The sequence below is a fragment of the Euleptes europaea genome, chromosome 19 (assembly GCF_029931775.1).
Source record: "Euleptes europaea isolate rEulEur1 chromosome 19, rEulEur1.hap1, whole genome shotgun sequence".
Lineage (NCBI taxonomy): Eukaryota > Metazoa > Chordata > Lepidosauria > Squamata > Sphaerodactylidae > Euleptes > Euleptes europaea.
In genome coordinates this window covers 35,714,151-35,738,849 of record NC_079330.1, presented here as the reverse complement: position 1 = coordinate 35,738,849, position 24,699 = coordinate 35,714,151, and the positions used below count along the sequence as shown (strand labels likewise).

At 47.8% G+C, this 24,699-nt stretch overlaps 1 protein-coding gene across 2 annotated transcripts in view; it reads left to right on the top strand.

The window, feature by feature from the left end:
- Positions 1–24,699, top strand: part of NF1 (neurofibromin 1) — a 310,275-nt gene that overhangs the window by 13,296 nt on the left and 272,280 nt on the right. For both annotated transcript variants that reach the window (XM_056865591.1, XM_056865590.1), the window contains exon 2: positions 23,608–23,751. In XM_056865591.1, the coding sequence (XP_056721569.1) occupies positions 23,608–23,751 (144 nt within the window). The remainder of the gene's footprint in view (positions 1–23,607; positions 23,752–24,699) is intronic.

The following is a 24,699-nucleotide window of genomic DNA, read 5'->3' as shown; positions in this document are numbered from 1 at the left end:
TTAGTATTTATCTATTCCTTCTGAGCTAGTATATATTTATTTAAAATTGTCTATTTCTTTCTAGTGTCCATATATACTCCATTACTTAGTAACCCAATCTCTAATATATTCAATTAGCATTAAAAAATTTAAAATACTATTAGGTTACATAATTACTCCAAAAACAAGGATAGAACTATATATTCTTTACATTATCAAGTAAATAAAATAAAAAAACAAAACAAAAACTCGTTATTTCCCTGCACCTCCCCTTATTCCCAACATTTCAGTACCCTCCGACTCTTTATCCCTTCTTTTTAAACGACTTTTTCTGTCGGGGGTTTCTGTTGGTTTTTTCTTGCTTTCTTAACGTAATCTCTTGGCATCCATGGTGACCAGTTACTGCATCTGGCCCAGATGAGTTTTCATCCCGTCGTATTTCTTCTTGGTCTCTTCCTTGAGTGGGATCTGTCAGTTCTGTATTTCTTGATAGAAATCTTTCAGCCTCTGCTAGTGAGTTGACCGCACATCTGCTCTGTTTGTAGATGAAAGTAAGCCCTTGTGGTGTTAGCCAGGCGTATCTTATTCTATTTTTCCTCAGTATCATTGTGAAATCCTCTTTGCAACCAAGTGACGAGATATATCTTTTAGCAATATTAATGATAATCCATCTACCAAAAAAGGACTATCATATTGGATTTGCATAATTGTATTCTTCATTCTGAGATCATGAAAGGCAATCACAATCTCTCTAGGTGTTAATTTCTGCATTTTTGGCGACAAGGGAACTCTGTATATTTTGTCTATTGCATAATTCAATTTCTGTTCATTTAAATGAAAAATGTCAGCAAGTGACTTTATCATCGTCCCTCTAGTGTCTCCAAATTTTTCCGCAAGATTGCGTATTCATAGATTGGATTCTCTCGATTTCATATCCAAAAATGCAATCTGGTCCTTTAAAATCTCTCCTTGAGTTTGTAAATCTCCAATTTGTTTCTCATTATCCTTAGTTTCCATACGAATTTCCTTTTGTTCCTCCTCCACTTTTGTTATGGTAATTTCCATCTTTTTCATGTCTGTTTTTAACACCTTCACCTGGTCTTTAATTGTCTTAATCTCGATCAAAAGATTGTCAAGTTTCTGGTCAAGTAGTTGGGACATTTGTTCTATCCGTTGTTGAATTTGGTTGTTGAGTGTTTCAGTGTGCTGCATCAACAGTTCCTCCAGTCTTTTGTAATCCATGGTTCCCTGTGGAGTATAGGCGGGCAGTATTAGTGTAACACAGACCATCAAGTTTCAAGAGTCCTCTAGTAAAGCCTTTAAAGACATTCGGTCCTTCTACAAAATCTCCTCGTTCTCACAGCAAGACGCGGCAAGAAGACTCTAAAGCGAAAGTATTTCAAATCGGAAATAGAACTTCGTCCCTCCCCCTTCCAACTCTGAATCTTCAGTTGCTGTGTACAATGTCACTCAAATCGTCTGTTATGTCTACCCGTGGGAAAGATTTATAATTCCTCAGTCCGGTTGGTGATTTTTCTTATTTTGTCAGATTATCTCTTGGGGGGGGGGGGGGTTTATAGCTAGTTGGAAAATCTGTCTTTTTCTGATTGAAAGGCAAACAAAAGGAGTTCTTAACACTTACAGGTCTCGGATGTCGGGGTTTCAGTAGTTAAAATGGTTCAATAGCTGGTGTTTGGTAGAGGGGATCTGATCCTGAATCCATTAGAGGCGCTCACGGCGGTGGTTCCTTCCTCAGCCGGGCGGGACAACATCCAAACCCCCCCAGGTTTCATTCCCGGGGGAAAGTTTGGGAGTCAAAACTGCTTTCTTCGGCAGCAGGAATTTCCTGCTCCACGTTCCACCTTTTAGGAACGTGGATCGGGGCACTAAAGTGTCCCGAATTCGGAGCGTCTCCAGGTTCTCTCAAGAGCTCTTGAGAGAAGTCGCAATCAGATCCGCCATCTTGCCGGAAGTTCTTGGGCATGTATTCTCGATATAGCAATTCATTATCCCAAACAAACCTAACATCCCCTGGTTTGTCCAATGCAGCATTAGTCTTCAACGCCCCCTCTGCATTCCTTAAAAGATAAGCATGCCCTTAATTGCTGTTTGTAAATCACTGGGTCGGTGCTTACAGAAAAAAAGTCATCCTTTTGAATCTGCGGCTCGTCTTCTCCCCCCCCCCATCTCTTTCGCCTCCCGCCTTCCTTCTTCTAAAGGCTGCTCAGAGGAATGCACTGCCGGGGGCGAGTTTAGATGGCTTTCAACTGCTTTTACTTGACTTCTCGTCATAACTGGAAGCTGAGAAACGTTTTGCTTTGCTCTCAGCATTTTATATTGAATGTCCATGCCCACCAGAAACTGAGGATCTTGGCTTTGATGCACCAAGAGAGGAATCTTATCACTCCAATCCCCCACCTGGACTTTAGCAAATGTGATAGGCTGCTCTTTAGGTAGGGAGTCATAAGAACAAATTTCAATTTTGCCATCTGCTTTCAAGCCCAAATCATGGGAAATATCCTCTGCTAAACTAGACACGTCTGCCCCACTATCCCAGCTAGCCTGAAGGTTAATACGATCTTGCAGTCTTGCTTGCAAAGATCTTGTCTGAGTACACCAACCTGCTTGTCCTGGGCTAATGTAACAGGATACAGGCTTCCTCTGAAAAGAGGCCAGTTGAATGCAATTCATTCCTAAGTGCATGCCGGACTGATGATAACCATCCTGGGACTGACCCTGTGGTTGCTCCCTTCTTAACTACTTCTCTAGCAGGCCAGATAGACCCCTGAGGGTCTATCTTACACCCCAGGTTGGTCTGCCCTATCTTACACCTTACACCCCAGGTTGGTCTGCCCTTTCTCAATTGTAGGAGCAATTGCCCATTGATCTTGAGTCTCCCAGTCCTCTGATTGTTGATTAACCCCGGCATTTGACTGGGCTTGAGTCCAACTGGAAACCTGTTGAACTTTTGGCTGCTGACTCTCATTCTTGGCCGCCAGCTTGGGACATCGATCTCTAATGTGCTCCTGCTGCTTACAATAATAGCACCCCGTGGAGTCTGACATTGGACTTACCAAGCCCTTTCCCTATTTAGCTGGAGTCCTAGCCAGGGTTTGAGATGCCTGGCAGGGGACAGATAAAGGTCCGTTCTTTTGCTTGTGATTACGGAGAGGGGGCACAAATATCTCTCCTGGCTTTTTTCCAAAGCCATACCATTTTAAAGAAGGCTGCTCAACTGCCGCTATCTCATCAAGCACTGCTGCCAACTCCCGAGTATCTGGGGGAAAAAACGACACCTCTATACAACTATCTGGAGGATAAGGAAATCAGTACAGGAGCGAATACTATTGAAAAATAGAAAAATATATTACAACTACATACATTAATTACAATAGCAGTCTCGTTGACCTACAACATACAAAATGCAATTTGTGTCCGACTCAAAAAGTTATATAATGAGATAAGGTGAGTACACTTCAGTTAACAGTCTTCCTTTTTTCTTTTTTCACAAAAGCAGGTATGTATGGACAAAAGGATGTCAACAGACAAAAGTTCATCAAGAGGATACGATCGTTTCGAAGTCAGAGTTCCTTCCACCAAGGGTAAGGTCTGAGACCTTACCCTTGGTGGACGGAACTCTGGATTTTACCCTTCTTGGGATATATTTGATATTGTAATATTTGAATGCTTACCCTACGGGGACAGTACGATATGGATGATGACATAGGAAATTATGAGACTTTGTGATGAAGGACTGATGAAGATTTGAACTTTCTGACTTTGAAACGATCGTATCCTCTTGATGAACTTTTGTCTGACATCCTTTCGTCCATGCATACCTGCTTTGGTGAAAAAAGAAAGACTGTTAACTGAAGTGTACTCACCTTATCTCATTATATAACTTTTTGCGTCGGACAGAAATTGCATTTTGTATGTTGTAGGTCAACGGGACCGCTATTGTAATTAATGTATGTAGTTGTAATATATTTTGCTATTTTTCAATAGTATTCGCTCCTGTACTAACTCCCGGGTATCAGCAGGACTTTGAGCAAGGGCCAACACTGCATGCTCTTGCGATGTATCTTGGTAGATTTGCTCACGAACTATTAATTCTGACAACTCTTGAAAAGTAGAAGCTTGTACAGATTCAGTCCAGCGTAGACACATTCTTTGCACCCTGCTAACAAAGGAGCTGTAAGATTCCTTTGGCATCAGCGCTGCAGTGCGAAATCATTGTCGGAGTTGCTCAGCTGAAAGATCGAACTGCTGGAGAGCCAGATAGTTAAAACATTGATAGTCCCTTGCTTGCTGGGGTGTCAGCTGTGCTAAGAGTTCCATGACCTCGCCATGCAAGCACCTTCGCAACGCTCCCATATATTCTGCATCTGGCAAATGATAGTCCTGGGCTGTAGCCTCAAACAAAGCAAAAAAAGATGCCACGTCATCACCAGGTCTCAGCTGGGGAAATTTTATTCTTGTCCATCTGTCATCTTATTTTGTATTAGATGGTTTTGCATCAAATTCATTTGCTGTCCTCTCTGCCCCAGAAACTGAGTCATCAGAGCACACAGCTGCTGTACTGGGTCCGCTGGTTGAGCTGGTGCAACCGAAGCTGGCTGAGCGGATGTACCTGTTGCAGCATTAGCTGATAGTTGTACAGCCCCCTGGGGGTCTCCAAAAGGGTTTATTGCAGAGACTGCCTGTTGTTCCTGGGCCTGAGCTTGCAACTGGAACGGCGAAGACTCTCCCTAATGTTCTTCATTTCTATTTTGTTGTTCCAATTGCCAAGAACTAGAGTCTGCCTCCCCACGCATGGTTCTCTTTCTCAGGGAATCGGCCATGTCCTTACATTCCATTGAGGCCAGGCAAGGGACCCATAAATCTTCACAGGAATGCCTCCGAAGGGGTCCTTCCTCCTGGAAAAATTCTCTCGGGCTCACAGAAGATATTACTGGATCCATATCGTATACTTTTGGCTCAGGAAAATCCACAGACATCGCTGTTCTATATCCCTAATTATCACAGCTAGTCTATCCTTACTCTATTGCCGTTACTCAGTGCCCAGTCCGCTGCCACCATGTATGGTTCTAGTCTCTCCTCAACGCAAGAAGCAAGAGAGAGAAACCTAGACCGCCTTTATTTTGGGCCTGTAATTTCCCAATATTCAGGCTTTTCTCCTCCAGCTTGCAGGTTCGTTCTGGGCAGGGAAGAGCCACACAGGGATGAGTCTCACACCTTTTCTTAAGTGATATAAACAAGTTTATTGGTTTCCAAGAGAGCAGAAAAGAAAGTAAGCTCTCACACTGTTACAGGCAATTTAAAAAGGAAAACAACAAACTCAAAGCAACTAGAAAGCTACGCTACTTACAACTCACAGCTGGTCTTATTCCTTCTCACTATCAGTCACTGTAGAACAAACAAAAATCCTGAACCAAGACCCCTCCCTCTGGAGCAACCTCCCTTTTTCACTTAACTGCTTGGCTTCCTGCTTCCTCATTAGTTCCACCTGTTCTCAAAACTATCCCAGCTGTGATTCCCTGGGGGGTGAAACTCTCATGGCCGGATTGATCAATGGCTTCTTCCTTACACCCTCCCTCGCAGAAAGAGAATGGTACCCCATCTCACTTTCTGCGAACAAACCTATATTGGGATTTGCCTGTAACATTCTCAACTCTAATAATGGCTTCTTCCTTACAAGTGGCACATCACTGCCTGATCAGAGACACAGGGAACACACAGGGAACCCACCTGTGCCACACTTGAGCATCTGGTGAGCAGAAAAACATCCTGGACAATTAGAAACCTCTTAGAAACAGGGAAAATGCAAAGCGGTAAAATTCCAAAATAAGCCAAGAGAAGGGAACCCAACATCCTTTTAAACTCTTTTTAAAATAGTGCAAAATAAAACCAAGAAAAAACTATTTTTAAAAATAATCTGAAAGAAAACAAAGGCTACAACATAGAATCATAGAGTTGGAAGGGACCACCAGGGTCATCTAGTCCAACCCCCTGCACAATGCAGGAAATTAACAACTACCTCCCCCCACATCCCCAGTGACCCAAACCCTCCCCCCGCCATGCAGGATCCCACAATCAAAGCAGTCCCGACAGATGGCCATCTAGCCTCTGCTTAAAGACCTGCTTAAAGACTCCATATCTCTGGCCAACAGAAAACACACACACATATATCTGGACCAGGATAGCCTGACCTGGTTAGCCCAGACTTGCCCAATCTCATCAGATCTCAGAAGCTAAGCAGGGTCTGCCCTAGTTAGTATTTGGATAGGAGACCACTAAGGAATACCAGGGTTGCTGTGTAGAGACAGGCAATGGCAAACTGTCTCTGAACATCTATTGCCTTGAAAACCCTACCAAATGACCATAAGTCAGCTGTGACTTTATGGAAAAAAATCTAGACTGGAAATGTCTGAGTGCACATGCCTATATATCCCCCATGCATCATCACGCATGATTGTATGTTGCAACTTAGACAACTGTGAAGTTTCACTGAACAGCAGATCCCAATTTGACCACTTTATTATAGATATACAGATGACAAATTGGATTGGAAGTTGGAAGTAGAGGATTGTGTTTGATGTTTGAGAAACTGATGAGTAACTGATGAGAGCCTGCATGGTGTAGTGGTTAAGAGCGGTGGTCTCTGATCTGGAGAACCGGGTTTGAATCCCCACTCTTCCACATGAGCATCAGATGCTAATCTGGTGAACTGGATTTGTTTCCCCACTTCTACACATGAAGCCAGCTGGGTGACCTTGGGCTAGTCACAGCTCTTAAAGAGCTCTCTCAGCTCCACCTACATCACAGGGTGTCTGTTGTGAGGGAGGGAAGGTGATTGTAAGCCGGTTTGAGTCTCCCTTAAGTGGTAGAGAAAGTCGGCATATAAAATCAACTCTTCCTCTTCCTCCTCCTCTGCCTCATCATGGAGAGGTTGCATCTTGATTGGGGACTGTACAATTTCTGGACAGTTGCCATCCTAATTATCTTAGTTCTTGGTGAAGCAATATATGTATTCATACTGTACATTTATATTTCATCCTTTCTCCAAAGACGTCAAGGTGGTGTCTGTGGATGTTATCACATTTCCCCTCCCCTTGCAGCCAGCATGGTGTAGTGGTTAAGAGCGGTGGACTCTAATCTGGAGAACTGTGTTGGTTTCCCCACTCCTACACATGAAGCCAGCTGGGTGACCTTGGGCTAGTCATGATTCTCTCAGAACTCTTTCAGCCCCACCTACCTCACAGGGTGTCTGTTGTGAGGAGAGGAAGGGAAGGAGATTATAAGCTGGTTTGATTCTCCTCAAAAAAGTTAGAGAAAGTCAGCATATAAAAACCAATTTTTCTTCTTGTGCGGTTGGTGAAACTGAGTGTGTGACTGGCCCAAGATTGCCTAGTAAACTTTACAACCTGAGTGCGGTTTCAAACCCAGGTCTTTCTGGCCTTAGCCAGATACTGTAATGACTAAATGACACACTTTTGTTATCTTTTGTTATTAATCATAGTCCCACAAACGGATGTGGAATGTCTTGTATTCTGTTTAGCTTTAAGGCAATTTTCATTCACTATTACTCATCTTTCAGTGCCGCATTCCAGTGATGCAGGTTATTGAAAAGTGAGTTTATATCATAAATTATGGCTTCCATAAGCTTCTCTGATTTTCAAAGCAGAGCTTTGCTATGTATCGGTCACCTTCAAATCATCATCGAGCTCTAGTTAACGCACTGTATGTGCCCATCCTGGCTGGTTAAGACCAGTCTGGATTTGGTGCGGGCACCCCTGGGAGAGATCATCGACAGGTCCCTTTCTTCAGGGACGTTCCCAAGGGATCTAAAGGAGGCGGTGGTAAGACTGCTCTTAAAGAAACCATCTTTACACCCGAAAGATCTTGCCAACTACTGCCCGGTATTGAACCTTCTGTACCTGGGTAACGTAGTTCGAGAGTGGTTGCCGAGCAGTTACAGCGGTTCCTGGATGACACATCAGCTCTAGATCCCTTCCAGTTGGGCTTCTGACCCAGCTATGGGACGGAGATGGCTCTGGTCACCCTGACAGAGAATCTCCAGAGACAGCTGGATTGAACCGGGTCAGGGCTTCTGATTTTGTTAGATCTATCAGCAGCCTTTGACGTGGTCAACCATGATCTCTTAGACCACCACCTCGCCGACATGGGGATTCGAGGTACAGCCCGTCAATGGTTGTGCTCCTTTCTCCAAGGTCAGGGACAGAGGGTGGCACTGGGATAGGTGGTGTCACAGCAGCACCCTTTGGTGTGTGGGGTGCGGCAAGAAGCGATCCTCTCCCCTATGTTGTTTAACATCTATATGTGTTCCCTTGCCCAGCTAGTTTGGAGTTTCAGGCTGGAGTGTCATAAGTATGCTGATGACACCCAGCTTTATCTGCCAATGGACGGCCATCCGGACTCCGCCCCAGACACACTGGCCGGGTGTTTGGACGCTGTGACTGGTTGGTTGAGAAAAAGCTGGCTGAAGCTGAATCCAGTGAAGAAGGAGGTCCTGTGGCTAGGCCGGGGCAGCTTGACGGTGTGCAACTGCCGTCTGCATCCACCGTCAAGAGTCTGGGTGTGATCCTGGATTCCTCCTTGTCTGTGGAGGCCCAGGTCGCAGCTGTGGTCAAGGTGGCTTTTTTCCATCTATGCTGGGCCCCGCAGCTCCTGCCCTATCCCGCTCTGACCTAGCCACAGTGTTCCATGCGACGGTCACCTCTAGGCTAGACTACTGTAACTGCCTTCAAGACTGATTCGGCAGCTCCAGATGGTACAGAACACGGCGGATAGACTCCTCACAGGGTTCTTGCCCTGAGAGCATATAAAGCCAGTGCTCTGCCAACTGCACTGGCTCCAGCTGGAGTATCGGATCAGGTTCAAGGTGCTAGTTTTGACCTTTAAAGCCTTACACGGCCTGGGACCTTTGTAATTTTGGGACTGCCCCTCCTAGTATACCCCCCGAGTATCTCTACAGTCATCTGACAACAACTTACTGGTGGTCCCTGGCCCTAAGAGTGTGCGGCTGTCCTCGATGAGAGCCAGGGCCTTTTTGGCCCTGGCACCGGCCTGGTGGAATGCTCTGTCTGGTGACATCAGGGCCCTGCGGGACCTTAAAGAGTTCCTCAGGGCCTGTAAGACAGAGCTATTCTGCCAGGCCTATGGTTGAGGACAGCCATGAATACCATCTGCTGGCCTCCCTATTCTCCCCCCTCCTATTATATTATTGATGTCAACTGAGGGGTAACCTGCTGTGAATATCTGGCAACAAGAGTAGTGCTTAGGTGCCATCTGTAGTTTTTAAGATTTAAATTGGGATTTTATTGTTTTAAATTTAGATTTTGTGGTTAATTTTATTGTTATTAAATTATTTTTTATTTCAAAAATGTGAAAAAAAACATAACATAAAAACGCATCACCCCCCTCCAACCCCCTTTATATACCCCCAGTGCATGACGTCCGTTAGAGTATTACCCAAATCCAAATTCTACATTACTTCCCCTATTACAGTACTCAAATATTATAACCTTTTCACAACACAACAACCCACCTTCGCATATTTAGCTAAATACACAAATGCCAAGCTCAATTTCTTCCCAAATTCTTCCATATCCTTTCCGTGTAGTCCACTTGTTAGCTTAGCCATCTGTATATACTCTATTAATTTTTTTTCTAATCTTCGACAGTTTTTTATCTGCTTTCCAGGTTTTTGCAATAATTATTCTTGCTGCTGTAAAGCAATATTGACAGGTAGTTTTATCTCCCACATTCATTCCCTCTTTAAATTTTATTATTGATGTATTAATGTATATTGTATGTTACCCTCCCTGAGCCAGCTTCGGCCGGGGAGGGTAGGCTATAAATTACTAAACAAATAAATACTCCATCTGTGATTAATTCAGACTACTGGGTTATCATCCCGCTAGGAGGGCAAAGAGCCTCCATTCTTCCACCAACGGCATGGTGAGGACACAAGTGGTAGGTTTCTCAGGCAGAGTCAAAGATGCAGTCCCGTCAGCCTCAAAACCTATGGTCGCCTGTAGTTTGCCTAGGATATCCCTTCCCAAAAGGGCCACTGGACATTCAGGAAGGTACGGGAAAGAATGCGTGACTTCATGTGAACCCAAGTGGCATGTCCGGCTCTTTAAAAATGGACGGACCGTTCCGACTCCTGTAGCTCCTACTATAGTTGTGCTTTGGTTACTGAATGGTGCTGTTGGGCGAGTAATTACAGAGTGCTGGGCTCCAGTATCGACCATAAAATCTACGGGTTGGCCCCCCACCATCATTTTGACCATAGGCTCCTGGGGACCTAAGGGAATGGAGCCTGGTCGGCTTCATTCTTGATACAGGGGAATCAGTTCATCAGGCTGAGGAAAAGTTTTGTAATCCCGAAGGGCCATCTGTCCAGCGTATTCTTCTGCCTCCTCCCTCTCGTATCTTCCTTCTAGAACGCGCCCTGCTGCCCCCACTTCCTCTGCTCCTCGCCTGGGGAAATCGGCTTCGTGACAAACGATTAGGACACTCATTTTTCCAATGCCCCTCCTCTCTACAATAAGCACACTGATTCATCCCAAGCCGCGCTGGTCCATCATGGGAAAGCGGCTGGCATCTGCGCCCTTCTCTTCCATGGAGGGAAGCCTCCTGGGGAGCGCCCAATGCCACAGCTAAAAGGTCTGCCTTCTTCATTTTGCGATCCTGTTCACGTCGGTCTTCTGCATCTCTATTCATATAAACTTTGGTGGCCACTTCCTTCAATTCAGTTGCATTTCCCCCCGCAAAGCCCTCTAACTTCTGAGGCTTCCTCTTTATATCGGGGTGTGCCTGGGTAACAAAAGCCGTATTGACCATGCGCTGGTTGTTAGCTGCCTCTGGGTCAAAAGGAGTGTACAGTCTATAGGCTTCACACAGACGTTCATGAAAAACAGCTGGGCTTTCATCTTTCGTCTGGATAACTTCTCCCACCTTACTAATGTTAGTTGCCTTCTGGGCTCCTGCCCGCAATCCCGCTAAGGGGGCATTCCGGTACACAGTCAGTCCCCTGTATTGCCTATGGTCATTTGGATCCCACTTCGGGTCTTCCTCTGGGAATGCTCGCTCTGCCCACTGCCTCAGGTTTGCATGTAAACCTGGTCAGGGCTGCTGTAGTCACCCTCCGGCACTCCTCCGTATTTAACAACGTCAAGAGGAGCTGCCTGCAGACCGGCCAGGTCGGATCGTGAGTGGCAAAAATGGATTGAAATAAATCAACCATGGCCTGCGGCTTCTCAGTATAGGACGGTGTATGGGCTTTCCAATTTAACAGATCCATGGTAGTAAATGGAGTATAAACAAACACTGGGTTTCCTTGCTGTAAGCCCCCTATCCCATCGTAATACATGGGGCCGGCCGAGGTCCGGAGGGGCATAATGGCTGCCCCGGCGTTGGTTGGGGTCTGGAAAACTTGACATGGAGTTGGGGCATCTGGGATTACAGGTCCTGAAGAAACCGGAGTTGGAGTCTGAATTCGGCCAAATGGCATGGGAGTCTGAATCTCTGGGATAACAGGTCCGGAAGAGCCGGGTGTTATGGAACTAACAGAAGACAGTTCAGAGCTAACGGCAGATGATTCAGAGCTGACTTTAGACACCTCACTGCTCTTACTGACTATAATCTGTGAGGAGACTGGAATAATCGGGCTGGGAAGGTTGGCAGGGGGTGAGGCACGTTCAAGCACATCCAGAGCCTGTGGGGTGTCTGGACTGGCAGGTTCGCTGCCATGAAGCTCGAGCAAATTCAAAGCCGGGCTGGTGGGGCTTCTATTTCTTCGGACGAGAATGCTCCCCTGCCCATCCGGAGTCCATTGGGCACGAGCAGGACTGGTACGACGTTGGGGGCTTGGGCTGGCTGCGTGGGCAGGGCTGCGGCAGCATCGACAGTGTAGGCTGTTGCTACGGCTAGGACTGTGGCGGTGTTGGGGGCTTAGATGGGCGGCACGGACAGGACTGCGGCATTGGAAGGGCGTGCGGAGGTCGGCCGGAGGTATGGGTGGCAGCAGCAACGGTGGGTAGCGGGGATTGTATGACGGTGGGACTTGCTCTTCCTCTGGTGGGCTTTGGAGGATTGGAGGGGAAGTTGGCTTTTTACTCAGACGGGACGAAGGTTGCAGGACCATGATACGGCATTGATTCTCTTGAGCCCGGAGAGCAGATTTTGGCAACTTACTTTTAACAAAGCCACTCCACCCATCAATATACGGGAAGTGGTCCGGGTGGAGGAGCCCTTCTCTGGTAATTTCCTGATAGACCCGCTGGACCAGAGTCCGGTCGAAACTACCTTCAGGAGGCCAGCCAACCTCGAATGCAACCCAATCCAGTTCACAAAGAATACAGAGGGTCTTCGGGTTGCATTCGGGATAATTCTGATAGACTTTTGAGAAATGGCATAACATCCATTTGAGTGGGGTGTCACTATGGGAAACCTTTTCCACCCATGAGCCTCCCAAAATGTTTACCAGTGTATGCAAAGTGTTCCACAACAGTCTCTCACACAAACAAGGCTTTGTCAGTGCCCCCAATGAGGTTGCCTGCACCGACTTTACCCGGGGTGTTAAGTTGCCCGGGGTGTTAAGTCTGAAGACCACCCCTCCAATTAAACACAAAATCACTCACGCAATTTTCAAGCACACTCACATGTTTTCCCCCTTCTCCTGACTGACTTAAGGTCCCTCGGTTTTGGCCAAACCTGATGGCTGTACTCGGGCGGGACCTGAAAGTTAATCAGACTTCCCTTCCCCTGATAGCAGAGGGTTCCGAAACTGAACTAAAACCCCTTTCCGACTCTCACCTGACTTCTGTGATTTCCTCCGCAGATGCAGAACTGGTTCTTGCGGTCCTGTTGGGTTCAGACGGCACCCCACCCGAGACCGGGATCAAGGTGTCTGTGCGTAACTCTCTCGACCAAAAAGGGTCGTGGCGCCAGAAAGAACTCAAAGGCACCCCGCTCCCAGCAACCCGAGCCGGGTGGGCCAGAGGGGTACAACACCCCATCTTCCCCCCTGATCCGAGTCACGGCACCAAGGAATGTAGCGGAAACCGGGGTTCGTGGGGGGAGAGAGAGACCCAAAACTGTTATCAAGACAAACAGTTTTATTCGCAGCTGCGGCTCAGTTACTCTAGCAAGCAAAACACTGAGCCCCGATTCTACTGGGGATCAGACATTTATCCAAAATCCACATCAACATTCTGTGCTTATCTGGTTGTTTTACATTGTCTGGAGCCTTAGAGCTCCAGCAGTTCTATCCAGTTCCAGTTCTTGTTATCGTTCACCATGACTTTCCATGACTTTTCCCCCACTACCTTTAGCACACACATAGAGTTATCCTGCCCAGCAACAAGCTATTCCCTTGCTGTCTTAATACATTTCAATACATTTACAGAAAGGAAAAGAGGTTATCACAAACTATTAAATCAGACTGTTTAAGTGGATCCTCCACATTCAGGGGAAATTTATCTTGCTGTCACACTATGACAAATGATGCATGAGGGAAATGGTTGGTCTGTGACCTTTTGAAGAATTCATGGACTATAACTTGAAACAAAGTGCTTAGTGTTCGCAGAGCAGGGTTAATATTGCGGGTTGGTTGAGAGGCTCCTAATCTTCGGTGCTGTAGTGGTGGCACAGATAATGTTGGATCTAACTTTTGCTGTTTATAGAGAATTTCCCATCAGTCATATTTTCACCAACATTTATTCAGAAACATATTTCTTAGCTAATGGTTGTGCTCAGGTTTGGTATAGAAAGATGAACAGTACAATGTAAGTCAAATTATACTTTGGAATGCAGTTTCAAGTGATGGACTGCATCCCAGAGAAATCTGCTCTTGCCTGCAAAAACCTCTGCCCCTGCATATGTTAAGCTGCCACAATGCTGTGAAATTTCAGTGGCTCCTTTGACCTGATGATAGACGTGGGGGAGTGTGGGGTTTTCTTCTCCTCCTCTCCCTCATCCCAGGGCAAGGCACATGTCTGCCTCTGTGGGCACAAGAGCTGGGCGAAGGACAGTGAAGAAGGGCATGTTGGGAAAGGAAAAGCAGCTGCCTGGTCTTCTGCATTTTCCCCAAAGGTGGAGAAAATAATGGGGCAAACTACATGTTCTCTAAGGAGTATGGTCTGAAGGCACATAAAAAAACACCCTTGCTGAAATTATCTGGTTGGAGGTGGTTAGATTGGTCTGTCGAAAAATGCTAAAACAAAATTTATGTGATGCTTTTTTTTTTTGCCATCAAGTCACAGCTGAGTTATGGTGACCCCAAGGCAAGAGACGCTCAAAGGTGTTTTGCCATTGCCTGCCTCTGCATCACGCCCCTGGTATTCCTTGGAAGTCTCCCATCCAAATACTAGCCAGGGTCAGGGCCGAGAGTGTGTGACTGGCCCAAGGGCACCCAGCAAGTTTCCATGGGAGAGTGGGGATACGAACCTGGGTTTCCCAGGTCCCAGTTTGAAATCTCAACCACTATACCACGCTGGCTCTCAATATTTTTATTAGACTAACCAAAGAACAGTGTGCAAAGTTTTTTTTTAAATACTTGCAGAATCCATCATCAGCCTGGAAGTTAACTTCTGGTCTGATGAAGAGCTCTGAAGAGCTTGCGTCAAGAATAGCTCAGTATTGCCTACTTGAACTGGCAACAGTCTTGACAGGGAACACTTCTCCCCAGCACCTGCTAGCTGTAGTTCTTGAACTAGAGAGTCCAAGGAACCAAACCTTCAGTGTGCAAAGCGGTGAGTCCCACAGCCCTTCCCCTGCACGTGGCTCTTTGGTGTCCTCTGTTTTACGTTTCAGGAAGGGGGAAAAGGTAGGGTATCAATTATAAAAAACAACAATGTAGGAAGAAGATTTTGAGCAGACAAATGACCAGCAAGGAAAAGGCTTTAAAACATCCAAGCCCTTTACCCCCCACCCCCACTGGTGTTCCTCTCAAGATCCCAGCATCCTGTGAATGCTTTTCATTTAAAAAAAATGGTGGAGGTAAAATGGTGTGACAGCACTTTATGTAGAGCATATCCTGTGTAGGTCTGTGTGCTCAGGGAGTGGTTGTAGACCTGTTTAGTTGAGCAGTGAGACCAGAATGGTACTCAGACTTGCATGCCATTTCTTTGCTTGTCGCCCTCTAAATGTAGATGGTAACTGAACTGGGTGATTCCATGGCTAAATAGTACAACTTTGTATGCAGCTAAGTTATACATGAAGGAGCCCCGTGGCACAGAGTGGTAATCTGCAGTACTGCAGTCAAAAGCTCTACTCACAACCTGAGTTCGATCCCGATGGAAGTCGGTTTCAGGTAGCCGGCTCAAGGTTGACTCAGCCTTCCATTCTTCCGGGGTCGGTAAAATGAGTACCCTGCTTGCTGGGGGTAAAGTGTAGATGACTGGGGAAGGCACTGGCAAACCACTCTGCAAAATAAAGTCTGCCTAGTAAACATTGTGATGTGACGTCACCCCATGGGTGACCCGGTGCTTGCACAGGGACTACCTTTTCCTTACCTAAGTTATACGTGTTGCATTTTGTGGTGTTAAAACATTAAAAATGAGCTTAAGTTTGATAGGAAAGTAGCAAATATTGTGTATATTTCAGTTTTTCCGCAATAATGGGAAAAATTCTTTTCCTTGTGATTTCAAAATTTCTGGAAATTGTACATCCATTCTTCAGTTGATTGGCTATGAGTCTTTGCTGTGGAAGAACTGGGTGCTTTGGGGATGCTGACACAGTGGTCAGAGATCACTCTGAGCGGAGTCACAAGAACTCGTGCTTGAGGTTGGCCCAGAATATTTCTTGCTGACTAACGTGCAGTCCAGCACAGGGACGACTGCAGCCTAAGCCCATGGAAATAATTCATGACCCCACCTCCCCACTGGCTGAAGCAAAGGCTGTGCAGCCAGTTGCAGAGATAATTCTCTTCCCTGCATCCTCCAGGGCTCCATGTTTATCCCTGTAGTTTCTAATAAGGCTTGGCCAAAAGGGCATCACTGAATTAGAGTTGCAGCATTCATTAGTTGAATGTATGAGACTGTATTATACTGGATCAGACTAATGGTCCAGTATTGTCTGCTGGTTGGCAGCATCACTCCAGACTTCCGGGCAGGGATTTTCCAAGACCTTCTGACAGAGATTGAATTCTGAACCTGGGACTCTTCTGTGTGTGAAGCAAGTGCTTTGCTTCATAGCCACTGCCTCTCCCTTCTCTGTCAGGTAATAGCAAGAAAGTGGCATTCTTAAAAGAAAAATCCCTCCCTTTTTGTGCTTGAGGTTAGAGTAGGTTCTTCAGACTCTGTCCTACACATGCATTCTTGGCCTCTGCTTGTGCCCTCTATCAGTCTGGACCATCGTTTACAACACCGTTGAGGCACCAACCCCAAATCTCCTTTTTACTACACCATCGTGGCATTGCTGATTTTATCCTGTTATTCCTCAAGCTCTCTGCTCTCATTTTGGAAATGTTTGTAATGTGGCATTTTTAATTGCTTCTGGGGTTAGATTTTAATTTTGTTAGCTTTTTATTATAAATAAAGCAGACTTAACACTGTTATAAACCCTGTTGTAGAAAACTGTCTTCCCAAAAGCCTTTCTTGCCAAATACGTGTCCCCTCTTTCCTTTACCAGTCCTCCAAAGGGGCAAGGAACAAAGAGAGACAGGGGCAGTTGTAGCTTCAGAGACTACCTTTCCTTCCTGCTTTTGATAGCAATCTGATGTCAGTGTTTTGGCATCGTCTGGCTGCTGCGGAGACCTGTGATGTGGCAAGGGGAGGCCCCAGAAATGGGCCCTGGAAGCCCTTTGGCTGGTGTGTGTGTGAGCAGGAGGAGCAGTAGCACTGGCTGGTTGCCACCTGACAGGGTTGTTTGTGCCCAGGGGGAGGATGAGTGCCCGGCTCTCCTTGATGCCGCTGCCTGCCCCACTTACTGTTGTTTGCTGGAGCCGAGTGGCTCGGGGCTGGCTCCCGCCTGCTGTGGAGGGGTGAGGGGTGTGCCTCTGGCAGTGGTGGTGAGGAGCAGCAGTATTGGAGAGGAAGGGAGCTGCCACAAGAGGCCTTGTGCCCATGACCCATGGAAATGGGTCCCTCCGGGGTCAGCTTGGGCATGTTGATTTTCATTGGGGTGGGGGGGGGAGCCCTACCAGCAGCTGCCTCGTCACCATCTTCTACCAGATTTTTTTTGTTGAGAAGGCAAAGACTTGGGGGGTGGGGGAGTTTATTCCCTATTTGTCCTCCAGTGAGGTCAGAGCAGCTTCCCAAGTGGTCTTCTGTCAAAGGCAGCTTTACAGAACCAGACCTGCTTAGTGTCACTGTGTGATTTCAGGCCATATTCTTGAGAGCAGGAGAGAGAGAGAGACGGATCCAAGAGGAGGAGAAAAGCAGAGGGTGCAAGAGGGGATGAACAGATGTGGTAAAAAGCTAAATGCTGCCTTATTGCTGGCTGGGGCTAAAGGTCTGAGTCTGAAAAGGTTGGTCACCCAACACTACCTTGTAGTCAGGCTGCTGAGGATCCATTCAGTACAAATAGTAATTTACACTTATGTAGTGCTTTCAGTGTTCAAACCATTTCATGTACATCATCTTGTACTGCTTACAATAACTTCGTAAGGTGGGCTGCTATTGCCGTATTAAAGATGGGGAGTTGAGGCTAAGAGAGCTGCTTCCCTAAGTGCCGTCTTGTCAATCTGAGTCACAGGTGAGATCGGAACCAGGGAGCTCTCAGGCCAAAGACTGCTGTCTCTTAGTTGCTCTGCTTTATTGTGCAGCCAAACATTGTCTCTTCTGAGCGGCATCAGCTCCTCAAGGCCTGTTGCCTGAGAGCCCTTTTAACATCAGGCTCTGGGGGCTGAGCTGGTGACTTCCGCGTGCCAAGTACCCTTCCTCTGGAGGCTGCAGACTGTTCTTGTCGCCATGTAGGAGAGGATCCAGCCAAGAATTCATTTGTGTTTTAGAAAACATTTACTGTTGTAAAAAGAAGGAGATTCCAACAGCTACCATAGATACAATCATGGTGGGAACACATGGATTTGGTCTCAGCGTGGAAGAGCCTTATCTTCACATGAGCAGCACATGTGTGAGCGCTGCTGGCTGCTCTGTCCTTGCCGAGCTAAACATGAGCTTCCAGAATATTCCAAGTTACAGTCTGGCCAATACAATGTTGGGTGCGCCTGCAGACCTGGAGTTGATTAAGGAACTTGACTGCTTCCCAGGGCTTTGATGAAGATTGCTTCTGTGAGAGATCCCCTCTCTCTGAGTTTACTTCTCCAAATCAAATGTTCAGACGTTGATAAAGAAACAAAGGATTTATTGAAGACATCAGGAGATGAGACAGGCACAGGTAGAAAGCTGCAAGTGAGGGGCTATTCGGGTTTACAGAATATATTGACTCCAGGGCACTGGGGCACTGGGGTTCACACTTATTGTTATGGGAAGTTACAAGCTTGGCATAATACAAAACATCAGACGAGTCCCAGGAAGTCTGGTGAAGCTATCACACTTCCAAGGCCGCATCGGCCTGAGGGAGTACTGACAGGAAGAACAGCGGGGGGGAAGATACTAGGGGCAATCAGGCCTGGCGCCTGAGACCAGAAGGTGTGAACTGCTTTTACGAGTTCACTGATAACAAAGCAAAGGCAGGTGATGGAAAGCAGAGACACACAGACGGAGACCCTCACATTCTGCCCCCCTTAAGGCCCCCCTCCAGGGTTCTCGAGAGGGCGAGGCTTATCGGGATAAGCGAGGTGGAATTCTCGGATCAAGCGAGGGGCCGCCATGTGGGGTGCGGCCACCCACTCGTCGTGAGCGGACCCAAGGTTTTTCCACCGAACAAAGTAAAACAGTTTCCCTTTTTTCCATTTGGAATCTAAAACCTTGGATATTTCCAAATGGGTATCTCCCCCTACCACGGTAGGAATCTCGTGTGCGGGAGGGGGGTGGAACTGGGGAGCTGGCACATAAGGTTTGAGAAGGCTTATATGAAAGACTGGATGGACCCCCTTGAGGGTCTTTGGGAGTTCCAGTTCCACGGTGACCTCATTGATTACTCTGGTAATGGGGAAAGGTCCCACATAACGGTCGCTCAATTTTTTGCAGGGACGCAGAGAGCGGAGGTTTTTAGTGGACAGATAGACTTGCTCTCCCACCTTAAGTTCCCATCCCAGAGACCGGTGTTTGTCTGCCTGTTCCTTGTACTTGCTTTTTGCCCTCTCGAGATTCTTGAGCAGCCATGGCCAGGTAGATTTGACTACCTGAATCCACTCCTGAAGATCAGGGGTGGACTGGAGCTCTGGCGTGACGGGAGCGGAACCGAAAGGACCGAATTCCGTCCCGTATATTACTTGGAAGGGACTAAAGCCGGTAGAGGAATGAGGCGCATTGTTGTACGCATATTCGGCAAATGGCAGCAGGTCGACCCAGTCGTCCTGGTGGAAATTTACATAGCAGCGCAAATAACATTCTACCACCGCGTTTACTCGTTCCGTTTGACCATCCGTCTGGGGGTGATAGGCGGAAGAAAGGCCCTGTTCCTCCACCCCCATTAGCTTCAGGAAGGCTCGCCAAAATTTGGCAACAAACTGGACCCCCCGGTCGGAGAGGACCTTCCTCGGGATCGAGTGTAGCCTGAGGACGTGTGTGACGAATAGTTTAGCCAAGCCTTGGGCTGAAGGAAGACCTGCACATGGAACGAAATGGACCTGTTTGGAAAAGAGGTCCGTGATTACCCAGAGAACCGTCTTTCCCCGACTTGGAGGTAGGTCGGTGATAAAATCCATGGCGATGACTTCCCAGGGTCGAGAGGGGTTCTCAAGCGGTTTGAGGAGCCCTGGGGGTTTTCCCATCCGTCTTTTGGCTGTGGCGCAAGTGGGGCAGCTGCGCACGTACAGCTCTACATCGGATCTCATACCGGGCCACCAAAACTGTCTCCGTACCAGGTGAAGAGTTTTTATGAAACCAAAATGACCCGCCAACCTGGCACCATGTACAAGTCCCAATACCTCTTTACGAAGGGAGGATGGGACATATAGTTTTCCCCCTTGCACCCACCAGGTGTTGGTTCGTTCCAAGCCCGTGGGGAGGAGATGGTGCTCCTCCTCCTGTAAGGAGGCGTCCCGGAGTCGCTGTTGGAAGGCTTCCGGGATACCTTTGAGCGTAGGGGGGGTGTCAGGTTGTTGGGCTTGGGACCGGGTAGTGACGGCTAAGCTAGGAACCTCCCCTCGCTGCTCGGGAGTGAACAGGGAGTCGACTGGGCGATCGAAATCGTTGCGATACTGGGGAAGTCGTGACAAAGCGTCAGCTAGGGCATTCTCTTTGCCAGGGACATGCTTGAGGGTGAACCGGAATTTTGCGAAGAATTGGGCCCACCGAATTTGTTTGGCGTTGAGCTTTCTAGCTCCCTTGAGAGCCTCGAGATTCTTGTGATCGGTACACACTTCAAACGGCAGCTCGGCACCTTCTAAAAAGTGCCTCCATATGGTGAGGGCATGTTTGACCGCCGCCGCCTCCTTCTCCCAAATAGCCCAGTTGATTTCGGACTGGGAAAACTTCTTGGAGAAGTAGGCGCAAGGTCTCAACCGCCCCCCTTCATCCCTCTGCAATAGGGCCCCGCCCATGGCCACATCCGAGGCATCCACTTGCACCACAAAAGGCTTGGTGCAATCCGGGTGGGCCAAAACAGGTTCGGATGAAAAAAGTAGCTTTAAACGTTCAAAAGCTTGCTGGCACTGGGGGGACCATTACAAACGGGCTGAGGGAAGCGTGGCGCTAGCCCCCTTGTCCTTGGTACGCAACAGGGCAGTGAGGGGAAGCGCAACTTGGGCAAAGTTGGGAATGAAGTTGCGGTAAAAGTTAGCGAATCCCAAAAACTGCTGAAGCTGGCGGCGGGTAGTGGGGGGTTCCCAATCCCACACCGCCTGGACCTTTGCGGGGTCCATTTCTAACCCTTGGTGGGAAATCACGTACCCAAGAAATGTAATGGAAGGTTGGTGGAACTCACATTTGGACACCTTAGCATATAGTTTGTGCTCCCGCAGCCGCTGGAGCACTTCTCGCACTAGGCGCACATGTTCTTCCATGGTTTCAGAGTAAATAAGGATGTCATCGAGAAATACCACCACCCCCCGAAACAGCAAATCATGCAAAACCTCATTAATTAATTGCATAAACACACTGGGAGCCCCCGAAAGTCCGAAAGGCATGACTAGGTATTCAAACATTCCAAAACAGCTGGAAAAGGCTGTTTTGGGTTCGTCTCCTTCTTTAATGCGAATGCGGTGGTATGCTTCCACTAAGTCCAGTTTGGTGAAGATTCGGCCCTCCTTTAATTGTGCTAGAAGGTCGGGAATAAGAGGGAGAGGGTAAGCGTTAGACTGGGTGACGGCGTTTAGCCTACGAAAGAATGCACAGTCTTAAATCTCCCGTCTTTTTCTTCACAAAGAAGGCTGGGGCCGAATAAGGAGCCTTGGAAGGGCGTATGAAACCCCTCGCCAAGTTGGCATCCAGATAGTCCCGTAACACCGCCTTTTCACTAGGGCTCATGGGGTAAACCTTCCCTTTAGACAGTTTGCCTTCCCCCACAATCTCGATGGCGCAGTCCGTCTCTCTGTGGGGGGGTAGTTCGTCACATTCCCTAACATCAAAGACGTCCGCAAACTGCGAGTATTCAGTGGGCAGTTGAGGAGGAACGGTGGCTGGGGGGGGAGACCCTACCACAGCGGCGGCCGGAGACCGGACAACCCGTTCCTTGTCATGTAATCTACAGGGGTTTTCGGGAAACGAGAGCACCCGTTCAACCCAGTCGATGGACGGGTTGTGTCCCCGTAGCCAGTTCATCCCCAATACCACCGGGGTTACTATAGGGGCGATGGTAAAATACAAGCGTTCCCAATGTTCCCCCACGGACATAATCACGGCTGCAGTTCTGTGGGTCACCGGGCCCCGTTTAAAATCACTCCCGTCCATTTGGGAAAAGCGGAGGGGTCCCGGAAGCCGCTTGCGCCGGACTCCCAGTTTCTTGGCTGTGTCCTCACTAATCATGGTGCGGGCACACCCCGAGTCAACCAAAGCGGGGAATTCTAAACTGGGACCCCCTTTTGGTAGGGAAAGGTGAACACGCACATATACATTGTCCTCTTGGGCGCTTACCATCGGTGGAGCTCCTTGCACAACAACAGGGGCGGTCTGCTGCGGAGCCCCCTCTACAGCAGACCGACGGCGTTTTTTGCCGGCTGTTCCCACTCTTCCTCCTCGCTGGAAGAGGGGGAAGGAGTGGTGGCGGTCGGGGACCCGTCCGAATCAAAAGTGGTACTTGTAATCCGGGAACCCGTCGGGCCAGTAGAAGTGGAGGCTCCGTCCTGGGGGCGCGCATGGAGAGCGGAGGGTGCGCCGGAACGTCGGCCCGGCGGTCCGCTCCTGCGGCGGGGCTGGTCCTCGGCAGTCGGCTTCTGTGGTTCAGTCGGGGCTTGGCGTGGGGGGTTGGGACGGCCCGAACGAGAGGGGCACTGTGACGCAAAGTGTCCCTTACCTCCGCAGGTCAGGCAGACACCGGTTTCAAAACGCTTGCGGCGTTCAGCAGCCGAGGGACCCCCGCTGCCCCCCAGTCGGAAGTCTCGGCCCCGGTCGCTCCATGCGTTGAGCATACTCCCTTTGCAGCTGCAGTAAATGTTGGTGCGGTGGCCGTGGCGCCAGTTGTCAGGGTGTGATTCTGGCATTTTTATATCTCGGCTTCCAACACCCACCACCCCTCCAAAAGCACATATAAAATGCCTGTCTGTGTCTTTATTTCATGCAGCTGAAGCCTGATTCAGAGGTCCAAGGAAGCCGGTTAAAAAAACTGGAAGCAGGTCCAAGACTATGTAGGCCTTCCCCTTTGGGTAGATTCCCCCATGTTCCTTTAGTGCAGTTTTGGTGTTGCATGTAGCTGTTGCTGATCTTTATTTGCTTTTGTTTTTTAAAACCTACACTCCTAAATTTGTTCTGACAATCCAGTTTTAATTAAGATTTTGGGTGAGTTTAGAAGAGTGCCCAGGTTCATCTTGATGAGGGACAGTAAGGGTTGCATGTACTACAGAACTTGGAAAGGGTGGGCCACAGGAGGAGCCTGCAAACTCGTGTTGATCTCTTCCTTGCACTCAATTCCTGGTTCCAGAATTATATCCGAGTTGAGCCAAAGGTGTTGCCAGAACTTTTAGCCTCTTGGTTTGATAGTGTCCCCCAGTTGGCAGGTTGTGGCGATGGAGAAAATGTGGGTGGTGATCTACGTTATTTTTAAAAAGCTTCCTTTTGGGGGCCTTTTGGCATTTGGTGACATGTGCTCTTGAAGGGTAAGAGTATGGAAGCCTTCTACTTTCTGTTGGTTACAGCAGTGAGTTTTGCTATCATTAGTCAATGACAGTCTGCTTTGAGGAATGGAAGGTGTGCCGGGTGGGGTGGCAAGTGAGGATTGCCAAGGAGGGAAACCCAGTAATGTTGAAATCTCAGAAATTGCTCCTGCAATGTTACATTTAATAGACTGTACCTCCCCACCTGTCTGTGAAACCTTAAATTCAGGAAGGGCTGTGTATTTCCACCTCCTTGAATGTTTACTGATTCTGCTTTTCTTTAGCTTCCCATCAAAGCTGGCCAACAGAATACCCACACCAAAGTCAGCACAGAGCATAACAAAGAATGTCTCATCAACATTTCCAAGTACAAGTTTTCCTTGGTCATCAGTGGACTCACCAATATCTTAAAAAATGTCAACAATATGGTAAGTTCTAGTCTTTCGTTGTTATGGACTCACTGGATGTGACAGAACCTCCTTCGACTGAGGTTGCCAGCAGGCCTGGAGAATAAAGTCCTGCCCCTTTAGCAGATGCTTAATGTGTGCTGAGGCTTTTCTTAGCAAGGAGGTAAATAACATCACCTGTTAAATAAAATCCGCTTCTGCCTCTGTTAAAGGGAGAGGACATATTTCCTCCAGGCAGTTGGCAACTCTGCCTGCCATCCTGTGCCTTAGGGGGTCTGGAGAGCTGAGCAAAGGGATGCATGTGGCTGTCGCAGCAGTGAGGAGAACACAGCGCATGTCCTGTATGCTTCATCTTAAGTCTAGTGGGAGTAAGTCAGAGCTTTGAGGAAAGAGACAGGTTCATAATTGAGTGTAAGCTCCTGTTGGATGGGGAGTTTTCTTCAGAAGGAAAAGCTTGCTTGTGCCAAACTGCTGCCCCTTGATTCTGCAACTCTGAGGGCTGGGAGCTCCCCCCCCCCCACCAACTGATGTCTTGCAGGCACTGTGAGAGATACTGTCTAGTCCACCTCTGGACACTAGCTACTTCTTTGTGGTCTCTGCATCACACAGATAGGTTTCATGTCTGTGCATACTCTCAATTTGGAACTTCATAGAGTTAAGCCCTTTTGGTGCAAAATCCTCTATTCCTTTGGAGCCTGCATGTTCCTGGGGGAAGGAGTCACAACTTTTCTCCTCAGTCATCTTTCAGCAGTTTTATCTGTCTTCTGCATCTTCAGCACCTCAAAGCTTCTTTCTTCCCCAAGTCAAATTCTGTGTCTAGTGAAACGTGCATAGCAAAATCTGCATGATTTCCTGTTACTCTGTCAAAGTTTTCAGAATATTGTGGCGGAGGACGGAATCAGAGAGAAGGGCGTTGGTTGGGGAAAGGGCTGGAATAGGGTTCCGGTCACATTGAAGACTTACGTTTAT